Here is a 17,024-nt window from a genome sequence, read left to right on the forward strand (position 1 = left end):
GCCTGAGCAACACCTAAACACACTTCTGTGCCTACTAACAACCCTATGCGCCTTCAGCGGGCAGCCTTGTCCCTCTCAGCTCCCTTCCCTTCCCCAGCAGCCCCACAGCGGGCATTGCCTGCTCCTTCCAGCAGCGCCCACGCCAGCCGAGCAGTGCCCGGCCATGGCACCCGCTCATCCCCACAAAATGGCGGCCGCCAGCAGCCCGCCGCCACACGGAGGGCAGCGGCCACCGCGGTGTCCCCTCGCCTGAGGGGCCAGCCCCGCACTCACCTGGGCAGCCTTGGTGTAACTGGCCATGGCCGCTGCGGCTCAAGGGGAAGGGAAACGGAGCCCATCGGCCCCGGGAAGCGGAAACGTCGCCCTGCGAGGGGCGGTGCAGGGGCGGGCAGCGCGGGCTGCTCGGAGCCCTGATGGTGGCGGCGGCTCCTCCGTCTCCTTCTCCCTGCCCGTCCTCGGCCGGCCATGGACCGCTACGTGCTGCTCCTCAGCTGGGGGGAGCGCAGGGCTGAGGGCGGTGCGGAGCCCGCTGCAGGTATCGCTGCGTCAAGGGGGCGATGCTGAACGGGGGCTGCCGCCGAGGAGGGGGGGACGCGGGACAGGGCACGGAGCGGGAGCCTCCATCGTGAGAGCTGGAGAGGGGGAATTAGCCTCGGTACGGCTTTCCTAGGGCTTGTAAGGTGTGTGTCCTAGAGATATGTTCCTTAAGTTCTTGTGCTTTCACCCGGTTAATCGATGCCCCTGCCTCAAACGCCTCGGGGGTTGTTCTCTAAGACTTTTTCTTTATGCTTTCTGGTCTAGGGTCTGTGCGCAAGTCTGTTTTCATGATTATTACCTTGATAAAAATCATTTCCTTTCAGAATAGAAGGCTTTAACGACTTTAGCCTTAAGAAGTTTAGGTTATTTGAGTTTTGTTACAACACTGATGTTAGCTAACTGGAAGATTTCAGAGATATCACAGGATGGTTGAGGCTGGCAGGGCTCTCTGGGGTCCACCTGGTCCCACCCCAGCTCAGGCAGAGACACCCAGAGCAGTGTGCCCAGGACCACGACCAGGTGGCTTTTGAAGATCACTAAGGTGGAGACACCACAGCCTCTCTGAGCAACATGTGCCAGTGCTTGATCACCTGCACAGCACAGAAGTGCTTCCTGATGTTCAGGGGAACCTCCTGTGTGCCACTTTGTGCCCATTGCCTCTTGTCCTGCCACTGGGCACCACTGAAAAGAGCTGGGCTCTGTCTTCTTTGCACCCTCCTTCCAGATACTGATATATAGTGATAAGATCTTCCCATAGCCTTTTCTTGTCAAGGTTGAATGGTCCCAACTATCTCAGCCTTTCCTTGTAGAAGAGGTGCTCCAGCCCCCTCATCATCTTTGTGCCCCTCCACTGGACTTTTCCTAGGACCTCCAGGTCTCTCTCATACCAGTTAGCACAGGTCTGGTCACAGCAGTCCTGGTGCAACCTCCCCAATGCTGATCACCTCCCTTGGCCTGCTGATGGTGCTTGCCTAGTGCAGCCAAGAATACCATTAGCCTTCCTAGCTGCAAGGGCACGCTGCTGGCTCATACAGTGTCCACCAAGACCCCCAGGTCCTTTTCTGCCTCCCAGCATGTCCTGGTGCCCAGGGTTGGATCTTCCTGGGTGCGGTTCTTTGCACTTCTTGCTGAACTTCATGAGGTTCTTATCAGCCCATTTCTTCAGCTTGTAAATCTATATATCCAGTAGTTTAACTAGAACTTTATATTAGTCTTTTTAGACTCCTGCAAATCTGTACTTGACACTTCTTTTAAACAAAACTTTTAATGTTAAACTGAACTTTAAATTGCATTTGCAATAAGCGAGATTTACCTTCTGGAAGTCAGAGGATTTAAGAAAATCTTCTTTTTCCAGCTGTGACTGCTGCAAATGTTTATAAACTTCTGAAAGAAAACTGTAATTCATCTACAAACACAGATGCAAGGACATTCCCAGGTAAGCATAGTAATACATGCCAAATGTTGTCAAGGAATTGGCCTAGGCAAATCTATTATTTACATGAAACAAATCAGAAACTTGAGGAAATCCAGTTTCTCTTGCTCTTGCTGCTACCATTTCTATGAAGAACTGATTTTCCTTTAGCAGCTCAGCTGTTAGCAGACGATTAAATATACCAGGCACTGGAAATGAAAGACAAGTGTCTTGAAAGGCTGACAAATTTCAATCTATTTTAAGACTGACTGAGAGTAGAAAAGGGCTTGTTTCTCATGTCAGCGTGCAGCTTGATATTTTCATGCCTATGATTTTTGTTACTCCTGTGATCTATGTTTTTTTCAGTAGAAGCATTATTTGTCTGTTGGATAGCAATTCAGAACCCCACACTATGAGAATTTATTAAATCATTTTATCGTCTTAAAATGGAGTTCTGAAGATCTGCTTTAGTACATTTAGTTTGTAGTGGATTGATTATTTTAAATCCTTGTTGTGTCTCTTTTCAGCATGTTCATTGGCTGGTATCCCAGGCATAAGGAAATGGTATTTTGCAAGTCATGTTATATGTGGTTATTATCAGGTAAGAAATATTTTTTTCATAATTTAAGTTCCACAGTTCTCTGTCCAGTGCAATTTAAAACTGTAGTGATCCAAATTCTTCTTGCTTTATTAGTTCTGCAGTTCTGACTGGGAGGAAATAAATTCCGACGCACAGAATAATGAAGACTCTCTCCAAACAAGTATTGATGAATGTCTGGGAGCCATACAGAATTTTGAGGAAGAAGACAATAACAGTAGGGAGTCACTGTCTATGACTGAGTATGCATATTGTTATCTTTATTGCAAGTATAGTGAGCTGACATTTAACAGTAATAACCCAAGGGAATTGAGAAAATTCAACCAGTAAAAGTTATTACCAAGCATATAGTTAACTATGAACAATCCCCTCCTACTACTGAAGATATTTCTTTGTTTAACATAGCTTTAATTGTTGCTTCTTTTTAGCTACAGATGATTTTTATAGAATAACAGAACAATTATTCTAACATCTGATAGTTTTCTCTTGCTAAGGGAAAGCAGGCTGTCTGAAATCCTACTTCAAATTTTACTGCAGATTGTTTTGAATTTATTTCTGCCTCAGTAAAAGGGGAGATAAATATAGTTCATTGCCTAGTATTAAGTCTGTGCTGAATTTTAAAGATAAGTTATTTACATCAGTTAGCATTCGTTACTTTTAACTTCTTTCTAAATGACTGTTTATATTTAGTTTCCAACTATGTTGTTCTTCATTTTCAGCATTTATGATGAAGCTGCAGAAAGCCTGCATCAGTTAGCTGACAAGCTGCCTGCCCCAGGTAACCTTTCTTAAAAGAGCAATCTAATTTGGAATTTATCTTGTTAGTTGTTTGTCTAAAAACTCAGCTGGTAAAGTCATGGTCAAATGGAAAAACAAAACAAAAAAACACACACACACAAGAAAAAACAGAGCATATTAGTTTGGTTGAATTAACTTGTTTGCAGATCTTGCAAGTAGTTTAAGGAACTTGAGCGTGATTGGCCTTGCAGGTCAGTTTAGGAAGTAGTTTGCTGATTCTTTTTTTTGGAAGACTGCATTTCAATCGTGATTAAGGTAGTTATTTATGTAATGTTTTTTTCCATATGAAATGGCACTAAAGTAGTAATAGACAATAAGCAAAATTCAACGGGCAACCATCAGAAGTTTTTTATCTAAAGAAATAAAATAAAATTGAAAGTGTAGATGTTACAGCTGATTGTTAGCAGATGAGAGCCAAGAAGTTGTGAAGGAAAATAGATGAGAAACATTAGATTCAGATTTTGTAAACTGGAGATGGGTATCACCTTTTGTGTTTGGGTTAAATAATGTTGCAGTAGTTGAGTTAGAATAGCAAAGAAACTGAACGTGGAAAGAATGAGAAATAAGCTATTTAGAAGTGTTGAAAGGAGGTAAACAGCACAACTGTACTGGAGACAGGACTGCAATCAGTACAGTTTTCAGTAAGAACGGAAAGAAGGAACTGCTGTGAGTGAGTGGCAAAATATTTAATTTTATTTTGTGTTAATTCAGGAGGAACAAAGATGAGCTAAAATGTGTGAAAAGTGTTTTAAATATTGCCAAAAGTATTTGAAGTTGATCTTTAAACCCATTTCATTTCAGTCAATGATAATCATTATTTTTCTATCTTCTAATGACTGAATCGTTTACTGAATAATGGTACTTTAAGTTATAAATAACTGTTTTTACAGGAAGAGCAATGGTTGATGTGATACTACAGGCAGTAGAGCGAGATGCACCCAAGTTAAAAGACTGCTTACCTGCTATTGGTGCCCTGAAACACCTGAAAGAATGGCACTCTGCGCAAATCACCATTGCAGCAAATGACTCTAAAGGGTATGCTGTTCATTTTAGGTCTACAAACAAGGTCACTCTTGTTTTGTGTTTGGGTATTTTAAAAGAAAACACTGAAACGTATTTAGTACTTCACATATATTCTTTGCAAATACATAGATTTGTCTTCTATTATTGTTTGAGGAGAGGAATTGCCCATGCTGATTTATTGTAAATGCATGTCCTAACAGCAGAGGCAGGCATAAAACCCAAGCTTTCTGAAGTACCTGCTCTGATGAGAGCAGAAAATAAAATGTCTGTCACTTTCCTTTACATCACTAACATCTTTAGTGTGTGTACCCTGTTTTGAAGGTTTGATGTACTGTGCTATGCATTAACTTGCATTGGTTGTAGTTTTCCAATTTTTGTAAAACCAACTATGTAAATCCGCTGATCTGACTTTAAAAATAGTAACCTTCATCATTACGTTTAATGGAGGAAAAAAAAAATGGTTCCTGGCATGTCTCTTCTTGAAAAATGATATATAAATGTTCAATTACTTCCTATATGCTTCTGAAGAGCTTTAACCCCAAAACTATTTAACTTGAAATTAAGTCACATAGAAGTTTATCTCTTACTGTCCTCTCCTGATTGATAGAAGTAGGCCATGATGTGTCTGATATAAACCACGGTTGTTTTTGCTTTCTCCTGTGCAGTAAAGCATTGTGTGGGTGTTTAATAACTTGGCAAGGCCTTGTCCACCTTTTTTTCTTCCACCCAAAAGATTCAAGTCTGCTTCACAGATTATGTGGTAGAGCTTAATCTTAAATTAACAAAATTGATTAAATGAAACAATTGAATGCTTGGTCCTTGGTAAGAATCAGTAGTATACCACCCACACAGTGCTTCCTAATATATGTGGAGGAAGATAAAGTGATTGCAGTGACTTCCATAAATGCTTCACCTCAGTGCTCAGAGATGTCTTTCTGTGCAGCCAGCTTTTGACTGAACTTTTTTTTTTTTTCCTGCTGCCTTTTATGTAAAATGAGGTTATTTGAGCGTTCGGTTTCTCTGATGAAAAATTGTACTTTCTTTTCCTGCTATGTTGCTGGTGCTGACATTTCTCACAAAAGATAAAGCTAAGGGGACCTATGGATGCTGGCTATTTTCTCTCCCTCCTTCTCTCAGCATTTGGCTAATAATTATACTGCAGGCACCTCTTTACTTATAAGGCTAACTAAAAACCACCTAGATGGACCAGTACTAGCCCCAGTGATGGCGACCTAACTCTGCTTCAGCTTCTGGCAGCCAGCCTTATTCTGTCATGCCTACAGCTTGCCATTGCTAGAGGTTTTAGTTGTCTGACAAAGTTCTTTGCTGCCACATTCATGGAGGATACGAACAATTCACTTACAGTCTGAACCAGGATTCCATCAAATTGCACTGCATGATAATATGTAATGCTGAATTCAGAAAGATTAATTCTTTTTTTTTTTTTTTTTTTTTTTCCAATAGCTGGCAAAAGATTGCAGACTACCTATCGGCAGACTTTGTATCTTCAGATAATGTCATGAATAGTATTGATTTCAAAGAGCTCTGGAGGGGAAAGATTCAGATATGGGAAAGAAAGGTGAAAAAAACTTTTTTTTAAAGCATCTTTGTATATCATTTAAAGCATGTGTAGTACACTGCATTTTATATGTTAATTCAAATTTGGTTTTGCAAATTTAATTCAAAGAGATTACGTTTGTAAATACTTGGTTCAATGTATCTGAGTAGTGGGAGGAAAAATATGCTTTTTTGCTTGGTAAAAGGATAAACGATATTAAGGCATCTAAATGTGAACTTCAGGCATTCTCGTCTGAAATATTTGCCTTAAAACTTCTTGTTATTAGATTTAAAATTAGATATAAAATTAGATTTTATTTTTATTTTTTGTTTCTATCACAAATCATTATCATATAGCTCCATAAGTCATTGTTGAAAGAACATATCTAGTGTTTCTGCAAAAGCAGAAGGCTTGTGATTCTGAAAGACGTTGTTTACACTTCTAGTGTTGAGGTTTTGGATATAGTAGTTGGTTACCTAAATCCTTTTTTTTTTTTTTTTTTTTTTTTTATACCTAATTTTGCAGTTATGGTGAAAAGAAATCTAATAGTAGTTGTTTAATAATATAAGTAACTGGCTAAATTTTATTGTCTTTTTCAGTTTGCATCAGAAGTCAGGTTTCCAGAATTTTGTATGAAGAGCACTTCAGTAAAGCCATTCAGCACTTCACATTTAAATTCTTGCTTTGCTCTTGAAAAAGAGCAGCAAGATAGGAATACTGATGCTTTGCCAGAGGTATGTCTTATTCTTGATGGCTCTCTGTGCCACCAGAATTCATTTGATTTACCTTCCCGAGAAAATTAGTAACTGAAAATTAAACGTGAAAGTAGGGATTGCATAAGGTTGAGGAATACTTTTGTGAACGCGTGCTCATAAAATGGGTCCTTAAAAATATGTTTGCTCTTAAGTAATGTGATACCAAAATTACTTTAAAGTAGAAATTTAAACTTTATTCAATCTTAATGCTTAAAATATGTAATTAACATTTGAATTCTGTATTTATTTAAACTTTGGAATTTCATTTTGGAACTACATGATTTTTGGAAACTACTGTTACTACTTCATATTTTCCCCTGGAAGTAGAAATATAATGGGAACTCTGCATTTGTTGATGAAAACAAAAATTCTTGTTTATGGAAACTGACATCAGTTAACAGACTATTATTTTCACTGTTAAAATATGCGCATTTGGGATTGCATTTAACTGGTCCTGGTAGATTTTGTTTTTCTTTGGATTTGGGTAAGAGTAACAACCTGTGTGATGCACAGGGTTGGAATTCTAAGAAGCAAGTATTATTAAGCAGAATTAAATACCTTCCCTGTTTTTATATAATTATTTAGCATGGTATTGTGAACTATTTCTCTTTTTATTCCTTTACGTGTTTTTCAGATGTACCTGTAAGACATATGTCCAGCAAAACATATGAGGAAGTTTTACTGAGATCATGTCACGTATACTGTTACAGATTCTGTATTTGATCTCTTTTCAGGTTTTTCATTACTATGGTCCTGCGTTAGAATTTCTGCAGATGGTTGTCCTCTCTGAACTACCGTCCTTTTTTGTATCAGATCTGGAATATGAGCTGTATCCTTTTTTTTTTTTTTTTTTTTTTTTTTTTTTTTTTTTAAAGGTTCTAACCTACTAATGATAATGGTTTATAGCAAAAAGAATACAATCACTATCTATCTAAACAACACATGAGGAGTAGCAAGGATTCATTTCATACCAGCCTGCTGAAATAGTCATATATTGTGTCTTCATAAGTGGATTTCTTTATGTTGAAATGTAAAGTACACAAACAATAACCAGCTTTTGTTTTTATATTATTGCACATATAATTTGTCTATTGATGGATATGCTATTTGTGGGGAAGAACAGAAATATTTATTGGTGTGTAAGTTTAAAAAACCTTAAGCAGAATCTGCAGAATCTGAGGCGAGGTATGGCAGAGGAATTTTGGTTTGAGTTGTGTATACTGCAGGGATTTCAAACTGTATTCATATTGGTTTAAAATTTCGGGTACTAGTCTTGATGTTACAATAGTAGCTTAGCTTGTATGACCCTGCCAATATATAACTTGAATATATCACAGAATTGTAGGGGTTGGAAGGGACCTCAAGAGATCAACAGGTCCAACCCAAAGCAGGCTCCCTGGAGCAGATTGTCCAGGTAGGTGTCCAGACGGGCCTTGAATATCTCCAGAGAAGGAGACTCCACAACCTCCCTGGGCAGCCTGTCCCAGTGCTCCGTCACCCTCACTGTGAAGAAGTTCTTTTGCATGTTGGTGCGGAGCTTCCTGTGCTCCATTTTGTGGCCGTTGCCCCTTGTCCTGTCCCCACAAACCACTGAAAAGGTTGGCCAAATCCTTTCATCTCCCACACTTAAGATATTTGTAAACATTGATAAGATCCCCTCTCAGTCTTCTTTTCTCAAGGCTGACCTCTCAGCCTTGAGAGGCTGGTCTCTCAGCCTTTCCTCATAGGGGAAATGATTGAGGCCCCCATATCATCTTTGTTGCCCTCTAGACTCTTTCCAGGAGATCCCTGTCTTTTTTGTACTGGAAAACAAATACAACTATTTGTTAATGTCTGCTTATATGAGAGGTGTCACTGGTATATTTCATCATATATTTCAAGCATCTCCAAGTGTACTGTTTTGTCTGGAAGGGTGAGCTTAATATATTTTTTGGTACTAAGTATTAAATATTAGACTTTTACAGTCCTTACTTGAAATAAGATGGGAACGTGGTTTATAAAATACAAATGCGTACAGTTCTTTTGAAGGTAAGCTTCCTTCCTTAACCTATTCTGTTCAAGGAGCCTGTCAAGAAAGAATGTCAAGAAGACATCCGCATTGCTTTTAGATCAGATTTCTTCTCTATCTGGGAAGGTAAAGTTTTGTTTTATGTAAGTTTAGCAGGAAAACAAAGACTTACGTATTACTCGTAAAAGATACAGAAATAATATATTAATACCTTGTCTCTAAGTGGGCTCTTTCAGTATACTAAAAGCAAATGACTTAAAAGTACGTGCTGTACAGGTCCTGACAATTTGTAAGTCCATTGAATGGTTTCTCTTTACCTCGGCGAAGTTTCAATCTTCCAAAATATGTTGTTAGTTTTATTCATACTATGACAGATATTTCCATATTATAATAATTCAATTGCTCTTTAGCAAAAGACAGTTCTTCACGCAGCTTATAAAATGAAAAAAGCAGACTGAAATAGGAAGATTTCTCATTTTGTATGTGCATTCTGCATTTCTACTCTCATTTTGTATAAGAACTCTTGAAACATTTACAAGCCTACCATTTTCTTCCAGATATTAGAGTATTATTCATAGCTACAATACTAGTTTTAAAATGTTCTTCCTGAATGCTTCTAACAATGTAAAGAAAATTTTGTAATGTTTATAAAATAAATCTGTGCTAATCAAAACTGCTTGCAATGTGAAAATACTGATACAAATGTCATAAATAGCATTTTTATATATAAAATAAGTGATTCAACAGTTTTTCTCTCAATTGGAGCAAAACCAAGCAGTTTTTACAGCTTACGTGTCAGATGGTATTCCATCTCCATTGACGTGAATAAAAGAAGCATTTAATAAACAGGCTTCCCTTTTAATTGAAGTACAATTGAAACAGTGCCAAATTAGTGGCTCAAAATGAAATATGAAGTAGGCTTTAGTAATATTGCATGTCTTATATTTGCTGTCATTATTTAGGTGGGAGCTTTATTTGCATTGCCGTGTAATGTAAGCAGTATAGTGATCCCATCCCCTGCCCAGCTGAGTACAAAGAAATGGAAGGAATATATGGCTAGGAAACCTAAGAACATTACTGGTGAGTGAAATAAAGACAGCTACAAGTATATTTTATGTGTATATGCGTTTAAAATGTATATATTCTATAAAGTTGGGTTTCCTTTTTTTCCTCCAATGAAATTAAGTCCGTGATTGTGATCTTTGCCCAAAAATTTTTGGTGAGTGTGTGTTGGCCTATGCAGACCAGTTGCAGAGGAAAATTGAAAATAACATTGGTGAGCTGTAGGGAATCAATGCATTTCCTTTAAACCATCTCTGTGTCTCATCCATCAGTTAAGATCCTGCTTCCACATGCTTTTTCTGAGGTGATTGTACAACCTGTGGGCACAGATGGTGCTTCTGCAGGTGGAAATCCAACGCACTTCATTTAAGTGCTTCTCATCTCAGTTCCAGAGGTTCTTAAGTGCACCTGCATTTAATTTCAGTCTCTTCCAGGGAAAATACAGAACATCAGGAAAAGCTGGATGCCTCCATTCAACCTGAGACCCAATGTGTCTAATATAGTGCTTTGAGAATCTGAGGCTGCTTCTTCCTCAGTGGGGTATAATGAGGGAAGCCAACTCCTATTACACAACATGCTAGTGGTTAGAAATTTCATTCAGGAAGTGAGAGAACAGAATCAGTGCAGATCAAGGTTGGATGGAGTTTCTTAATCATCCAGTATTTTAGGTGAGAATCTACTGCATGCTGCACTGCAAGTGGAGACATTGTACAAGTAGTGATTTAGGTTCATCAGGCTGAAAAGAAGCTTGGTGATAGCCCAATGCTTAAAGTACTTATCTAAGACAGGATAAGTTGTAGCATTCTGCCTTCTTACGTGGTTTTGTGGTCTTCTAATACATAATTCACATTTTCCAAGCAGCTGTGACCTCTTCTATAGGCAACCAAAGGTAGAATTTGCAACAAATAGATGTGGATGGCTGGCAAAGGCTGATTTTCTTGGAGGTTTGGGGACAGGAAACAAATTGAGAGGAATTAGGAAGAGCAGAATAATAAAGCAAGGAATTAAATTCTATGGATTGGGTGCTGGCAGTTTATAGATCAAACTAATCTCTGCACGTTAAGCTTCTAGAGCAAAATTTTAGGTAGGAGGAAAAACATGGACATTTAAACATATTCATTCGGTAAGTTGAAAACTCTTTTCTAGTGGTTGCCACTAATCTGACTATATTAAGGATTTGTGAACAGTAATCTTTCCAATCTGTGGGAGGTGTAATTCTTCATGTTTTTAGTTCTCAAATATCCATTAAGATTAAAATGAGGAATAAAAAAAAACTTTCCCATGAGGAATCAGCTTTTCAGATGCCAAGACAAACTGGAAAGAGAAATATTTAAATGACTAGGGGAGTGAAGAACAGGACTATCGTGAAGTTCTTTTTTTGTTTTTCTTTTCTTCCCATGACTTATATATTCTGGTAGAGGGACTTCTCTCTTCCATTCCCTCTCCAGCTTACATAGTGGAATTTGCTGTTGTAGCAAATTACATTTGCTATTAACAGAAATATATAAGAATAAGCTTCAACCTCTTCTTTAGTTATTTGTTGAGACAGTACTGCAGATATTTTAGGAATTTGTTTTGAACTTTAAAACTTAGTACACTGAGAAGTTTCCATTCTTTCAATCTCTACATTACTAATGTGCCATCATTTTTTTCATCAAAAGATCACAAAAGCATCCTTTTAATGTTGTCAAGTCGTACATGAATTTATTTTAAAAAGTAATTAGTGTATGCCTGTGTATAAAAATAAAATGTGTTTATTTCTCATCCAGTCTATGCACAAATGTAAAGCAGTGGGTGAAACTTACAAATGAGTAACTGTTTTGGGAAGAAGGTGTACATTATTTCCTTTCTTCTACATACATCTCCCAGAGAATGTGTACTGTCATTTCAATCTGCATATGCAGAAATCCACATTTTACTCTACTCTATCATTGCGTACATGGCACACTGTTTCCCCAACACCACATTGTTCCGAAGTATAAATGTATCTTTGCAGGGGAGTTGCCTTTTACTAAGCTCTGTTAAAAACCTTATTTTGGTTGATGGTTTCAGTTGCCAGATGTACTTTGTAGCCTCCCGTAGGAAGCTGGCCGATGTTGCATTTAAAGAAGTTCCATGCAGGTAATGTGCTTAAAGCCAGCAATGTAATCTAACTCATCTCTGCTTCTGTAGCTTGTTTAATTTGCATTCTGTCCCCAAAAAAAAACATTATTTTTTTTTTTTAAAGGTAAGTATAGTCTATGCTTAGTGTGTCTTCTAAAAAGCTTAGAGAGATTTAGTTAGTGAGATTTCTCACAAAAGAGAGCAAGCTAAAGAATTTCGATGAGGTGTTATGGCTTGTTTTAAACTGTGGAACACCCGTAAGAAGGCATCTTATGTCCTGGTTGTGTGTTGTGTTTCTTTTTTCTTTTAATTTAATTTAAGTTATTTTTTAAGTTCCAGAAATTGAACTGAAAGGAGAATCTTGCCGATATTATTTCTTGCTACAAGGCAATGGCTCTGGAGGATGTAAAGCAACCTTGATTCATTCTGCTACTCAAATCAATGGTATGGCCACTCTTGCTGCAGTAAATGGAAAGCTAAAGACAAATACAGAAGAAACAGAGTCAAGTAAGTATTTAATTATTTAAGAAAGCCTGAAGACAGGCAAATGCTACTGAAATATATATGTTCCCTTTATTTGTTCCAATGTGCCTTAAAAGGAAGAAAATCTTACATTTTGATGAACGTACCTGTATTCTTTCAGAAATATTTTTTCAAATTGATTTAAAAAAAAAAAAAAGTAAGATCCATTTATTCACAGTATTTACTATTACTGGATTTTGTAAATCAACTGCTTAAAGTTGTAGTCAGTCATTTCAACCAACTGTCAGTGATTGCAGCAATGTAAATGTTTATTGTACAGGGAAGTCAAGGTAATATGAATGGCAATCAAATATACAAAACCTTTAAGCTTAAAAGGTATGCATTGTTGGTGTAAAGACTGACCAGCCCACGCCTAAAATCTAATCGATTATCTATTGACAAACCTACTTCATTGATTTAAAATAAAAGCTACAAAGCAAGCAGACAAGCTGAGTTTTGTGAGCGTGTCTTCAGATAATTGGCAGATATTACCACAGAGTGATTAGGATATGAGCTAGCAGATGATCAGAAGCTCCACTAGATAAGAACAAGTACGTGAACAGTTATCTTCGAGTAGCTGTCCTGTTAGTATTATATGTATAAAAAAGCTCTGCAAATTCATGCATTTGCTCTCAGTAACTGACAAAGAAAAGAACACAATAACCTGTATCCTCTTACATCCTTATTATTGAAATAAATCAGTATGTGATATGACTGACTGCTTACTATTTGTCCTAATTAAAATCTCTTTAATACTATGTCAGAAGACTGCAAGTCCTTGGTTATATGGTGGGAGAAAATTTCTCTTTCCTAATATCAGCTGATGATCTTTTTACCTTCCTTAGAAGTGTCAGTCATGTTAACTGTATTATCATTACATTGGTTTTGTACAGAAATTCAAAACCGATGCTCAATCAAATATTTCAAGTTATCTTCATAGTGTCTTAATTGAATTTTCTTTTTCTATAAAACTTGACATATTTGAAAATCTAGTTATTTCTCTGGATTATGAAATGTGTATAGCTGGTGTGTTTGTGTCCTCCTGCAAACTTTCTTGAGAGGTAATGACCTGGTGTCTCCAAAGTCTTATGAGACACTCTTAATAATAGATTTCTCCTAATTTGCACAGGCTTTCCTATTGCTGACTTTATTGAGTCTCTGCCACGTTTTTGTGGAAAGCAGATTGTACAGAGGGAAAAGAAACTGTCTTGTCTCCAAGCATCTGCCTTAAAGGAGTATCTAAGTAAGTAATGGAGAGTGCACTGAAAGTTCTCAAACAAGTATTTAAAACAAAGTCTCTTTCAAATTGAATGTGATAGCTCTCCTTACAAAACTGAGGTAAGCTGGTCAGTTTGTGAAGAAAAAATGAAGCTTTAAAGAAACTTTTTTCAGCATATCTATGGTTGTGTGTCAGATAATGCCTTTTAAATATTGGGGAAAAGAGAAAGCTGAACTTTATTTTCATTTACTGGCTCTTTGTTACACTGATACTCCAAAAGTTTGAGCATAGTTTCAGAATAATTCTGTGGTTGTTAAATATTTCAGAATAATTCTCTGGTTTTCTATGCTTTTTTTTTTTTTTTTTAATGCTTTCTCTTCCACAAAAAAAAAACCTTACTGCTGGATGTGCCTTTTTACAAAAATGATTATTACGGGTTTTGTTGTTGTTGATTTATTCTTTCTTGCAAAAGTCTTGACTAACAGAGGGGAAGAATGCACTGGGGATTTGTTATTATTATGAATGATGGATCATGATAAACCCGACCAAAAGGTCATCTTTTGTTGATTTTCATGACTTTGCAGAGAAGTAATTTGAATGTCCTGACTTTTTCCATCTAAAGCCATTACTCAGAAATGCAATTAAAACAAAAAAAAAAAATCTAAGAGATTGTTGAAAATGGCATGTTATGAAGATAACCTAATTGTGTTATCATTAACAGAACACCAGCTTAAGGAAAATAAGATTTGTGCTTATTGTCTGCTCCTACCACGCCCCCCTCAGTCATTCTAGGTTTCCTTTATACTATAACCCTGAGCTTGGGGCTGCCTCAGAGCTTATGTTTTAGTTTGTAATGAGTGGGTCACCTGTTTCCATTAGAATGAAGACAGGATAGCAGCAGCTGGCATTTGGTAGTCATCCTAAATCATATCAGAATGACCTGACTCTTAACATTCTGACCAAAGAGCCTGGAAAAAGCAATCAGTTTGTCACAGGAGCCACACAGGAGCAGTACAAATAGCTATACGGTGGGTGTGAGCCTCCTGTAGGAGGCTCTGCAGGCTGGAGTTTTTCATATTTAAGATCAGCAAATCCAGATGTTTATCTCTGTAGGATTCAGAACTGGGTACTGAGAAATACACATATACAGAAGTTAAGACCTTTAAAAGGGTGATTCACGTGTAGTTTCAGCAATTCTACTTGTCTATGGAATAAACCATCTGCACCTTGCTAAAGGAAACAATGTTGTTAATGTCAAGTAAATGTTTTTTTTCATTTGTTTATTTGTTTTAAGCAGGCGACAGTTACTCTTTGTTACTGAACAAATGCAGCAGCTTTCCTCTCTTCCTTTTTGCTTTTATAGAGAGAAAGGAATTGACCAAGCAACCTCCAGTTATTTCAGCTGGTGAGCTCAAAAACTTGTTAGAACTTACAAGAAAATGTTTTTTGGACCTGTGCGACACTAGTCTTCCTAAACCTGTTCGACAGAAGGTTGCCAATAAAACTAAGCCATATACTGTGACTTCTGGTATGTATCGTTCTTTAAAAAGATCTCTGATGTGTTTTCAAACCTGCTTTCAATTTTTTTTTATCAGAAGAATGAAAGTCTTATAACAGAAGGGGGTGGGGAAGGGAATGAGAACTAAAATAGCCTTCAAGGCTTTTTTTTTCAAACTAAAATTACCCTTGTGTGAACTATTTCCTTTCTTTTTCTTGACCAAAAAAATACTCAGAAAATACTTCTGACCACAGCACAAAGCTGATTTTCTTTATGCCATTATTATTTAGTCCTGTTACGGGTTACCCACGTTCTGGTACAGGTGTTTAAATATCTTAAGAAAGTATGCATCTTTTCTTTTTTGACTCTCCTGTATTTCAAGGAAAATGTTGGTATTTTGTCTTTTTTTTTTTTTTTTTTTTTTTTTTTTTTTTTTGTATGACCAGTTCCTCTCTGTCTCATTTTTGTAGAGTTAGATCCTGTAAAGTTTATGTGCGTGGTTGTAGGATCATAGCTGGTGACAAGGCTGCTGGGCAGAAAAAAACAGTCTTGAGAGCCACAAATCTAGAATTTCTGTGGTTGATGGTATAAATTACATTTGGAGACAAATTGCATCCTGATTCTTATGAGCAAACTGTAATGGTTTTCCTTTTATGGTGGGTGTTTTCTTGCAGAATCTGATTTAATGGAGTTGAATCCATTGGACTGGCCAGAAAGGCATGTTCTTCAGAATTTGGAAAACTTTGAAAAAATCAAGCAGAAAATGAGGTACTAATTAAATACTGGAGACTTTCTCTGTAATGCGCGTTGAATATCACTCTAAATGAACCATGTATGTTGAAGGCTATTTTGTAAACTGTTTTCAAATACATAGACAATCTTTCAGTGGAAACTTTGTTTAAGGATAAAACTAAGTTTCTTTACACTGTCAATTTCCAAGTTTGTTTTGGGGTAATTTCTTGGTATTTGTAGTAGTATTGCTTTTTGTTTTCATTGACAAAACACAGCTGAAAGTTAGTTACAAGTAGCATAGTTCCAAAGCTGAGTTATCAAAATGATACCTCTAGGCTTCAGCTGTACAAGAAAAACATACAAAGGCTTTTTTTCTCCCAGCAAACACAGCAGTATAAATAAATCGTAAAGATTGTAAAACAGTTTTTATCAGCATGTACAATGTGGTTCTAATCTCATATTTCCTAAATAGTCAAGAGTAATATCAGGTCTCATATAATTTTAAATTTATATATATATATATATATATTTTCCCTTGGCTATGTAAATGAAACCTGTAGACTTCTGTGTCACTTAATGCAACATAATGAGCTTTAGACTCAGATGTCCAACTACTTTTTTTCAGTAATTTCCACCCTATTCCTGTCTTTTAAATACCATAGATGTCCATGGCCTAGATTAGAGTCCTGTATATCACAAATTAGATCTGTGCTTTATCATAGCTTTTGTTGTTGTTGTTGTTAAATTTTGGCTTTTGTTTCTCAAACAGGTAATTTTCTTCCTTCTCACTAACTTGTCTTAAACATGTGGCTTAGCAGTAGAAAAGAGAGAACTTTGCTGAACTTGGTTGAGGACTTGAAAAAAGAGAGAGGAAAGTTATATGCAGTAGTGTCTTTATGGTTCCTTTGGTGTGTGTTATAAGTTTCTGTTTTATGGAAACTCATTTTTTATCTTAGAATCCATAAATGGAAAAAGGGGATGAATAACATGCTTCCCATGTTGTACTTCAAGTTATAAAAACTTGAAGAAATTACTTCTTTTATTCAGTAGGAATTTCCATCAAATATATTTTATTGTGAAGGTTTGTACAAATGTTCTCAAGAAACAATCTTGTTTATTTTACTTGGGAAATAAGCTACATTTAATTGCTCCAGAGCAGCAGTTATTTTGTCCTTTTAAAAAAAAAAATAATAATAATAA

The 17,024-nt window shown here is 36.9% G+C and overlaps 2 protein-coding genes across 3 annotated transcripts in view; one reads left to right on the plus strand and one right to left on the minus strand.

Annotated features, from left to right (window-relative positions):
• Nucleotides 1-345, minus strand: part of MRPL13 (mitochondrial ribosomal protein L13) — a gene marked incomplete at its 3' end in the record, with an annotated part of 33,932 nt that extends 33,587 nt beyond the window's left edge. For both annotated transcript variants that reach the window (XM_084283114.1, XM_084283115.1), the window contains exon 1: nucleotides 274-345. In XM_084283114.1, coding sequence (XP_084139240.1) covers nucleotides 274-300 — 27 coding nt within the window. In that variant the 5' untranslated portion in view covers nucleotides 301-345. The remainder of the gene's footprint in view (nucleotides 1-273) is intronic.
• Nucleotides 346-404: 59 nt separating this feature from the next.
• Nucleotides 405-17,024, plus strand: part of MTBP (MDM2 binding protein) — a 30,554-nt gene continuing 13,934 nt past the window's right edge. The window contains exons 1-15 of the mRNA XM_084281439.1: nucleotides 405-535; nucleotides 1,892-1,972; nucleotides 2,476-2,549; nucleotides 2,643-2,788; nucleotides 3,266-3,324; nucleotides 4,235-4,379; nucleotides 5,832-5,946; nucleotides 6,525-6,659; nucleotides 7,415-7,509; nucleotides 8,742-8,814; nucleotides 9,651-9,768; nucleotides 12,187-12,360; nucleotides 13,505-13,618; nucleotides 14,958-15,122; nucleotides 15,767-15,860. Coding sequence (XP_084137565.1) covers nucleotides 466-535; nucleotides 1,892-1,972; nucleotides 2,476-2,549; nucleotides 2,643-2,788; nucleotides 3,266-3,324; nucleotides 4,235-4,379; nucleotides 5,832-5,946; nucleotides 6,525-6,659; nucleotides 7,415-7,509; nucleotides 8,742-8,814; nucleotides 9,651-9,768; nucleotides 12,187-12,360; nucleotides 13,505-13,618; nucleotides 14,958-15,122; nucleotides 15,767-15,860 — 1,658 coding nt within the window. The 5' untranslated portion in view covers nucleotides 405-465. The remainder of the gene's footprint in view (nucleotides 536-1,891; nucleotides 1,973-2,475; nucleotides 2,550-2,642; nucleotides 2,789-3,265; nucleotides 3,325-4,234; nucleotides 4,380-5,831; nucleotides 5,947-6,524; nucleotides 6,660-7,414; nucleotides 7,510-8,741; nucleotides 8,815-9,650; nucleotides 9,769-12,186; nucleotides 12,361-13,504; nucleotides 13,619-14,957; nucleotides 15,123-15,766; nucleotides 15,861-17,024) is intronic.

Source organism: Netta rufina (assembly GCF_964035555.1).
Source record: "Netta rufina genome assembly, chromosome: 2".
In the NCBI taxonomy this organism is placed as follows: domain Eukaryota; kingdom Metazoa; phylum Chordata; class Aves; order Anseriformes; family Anatidae; genus Netta; species Netta rufina.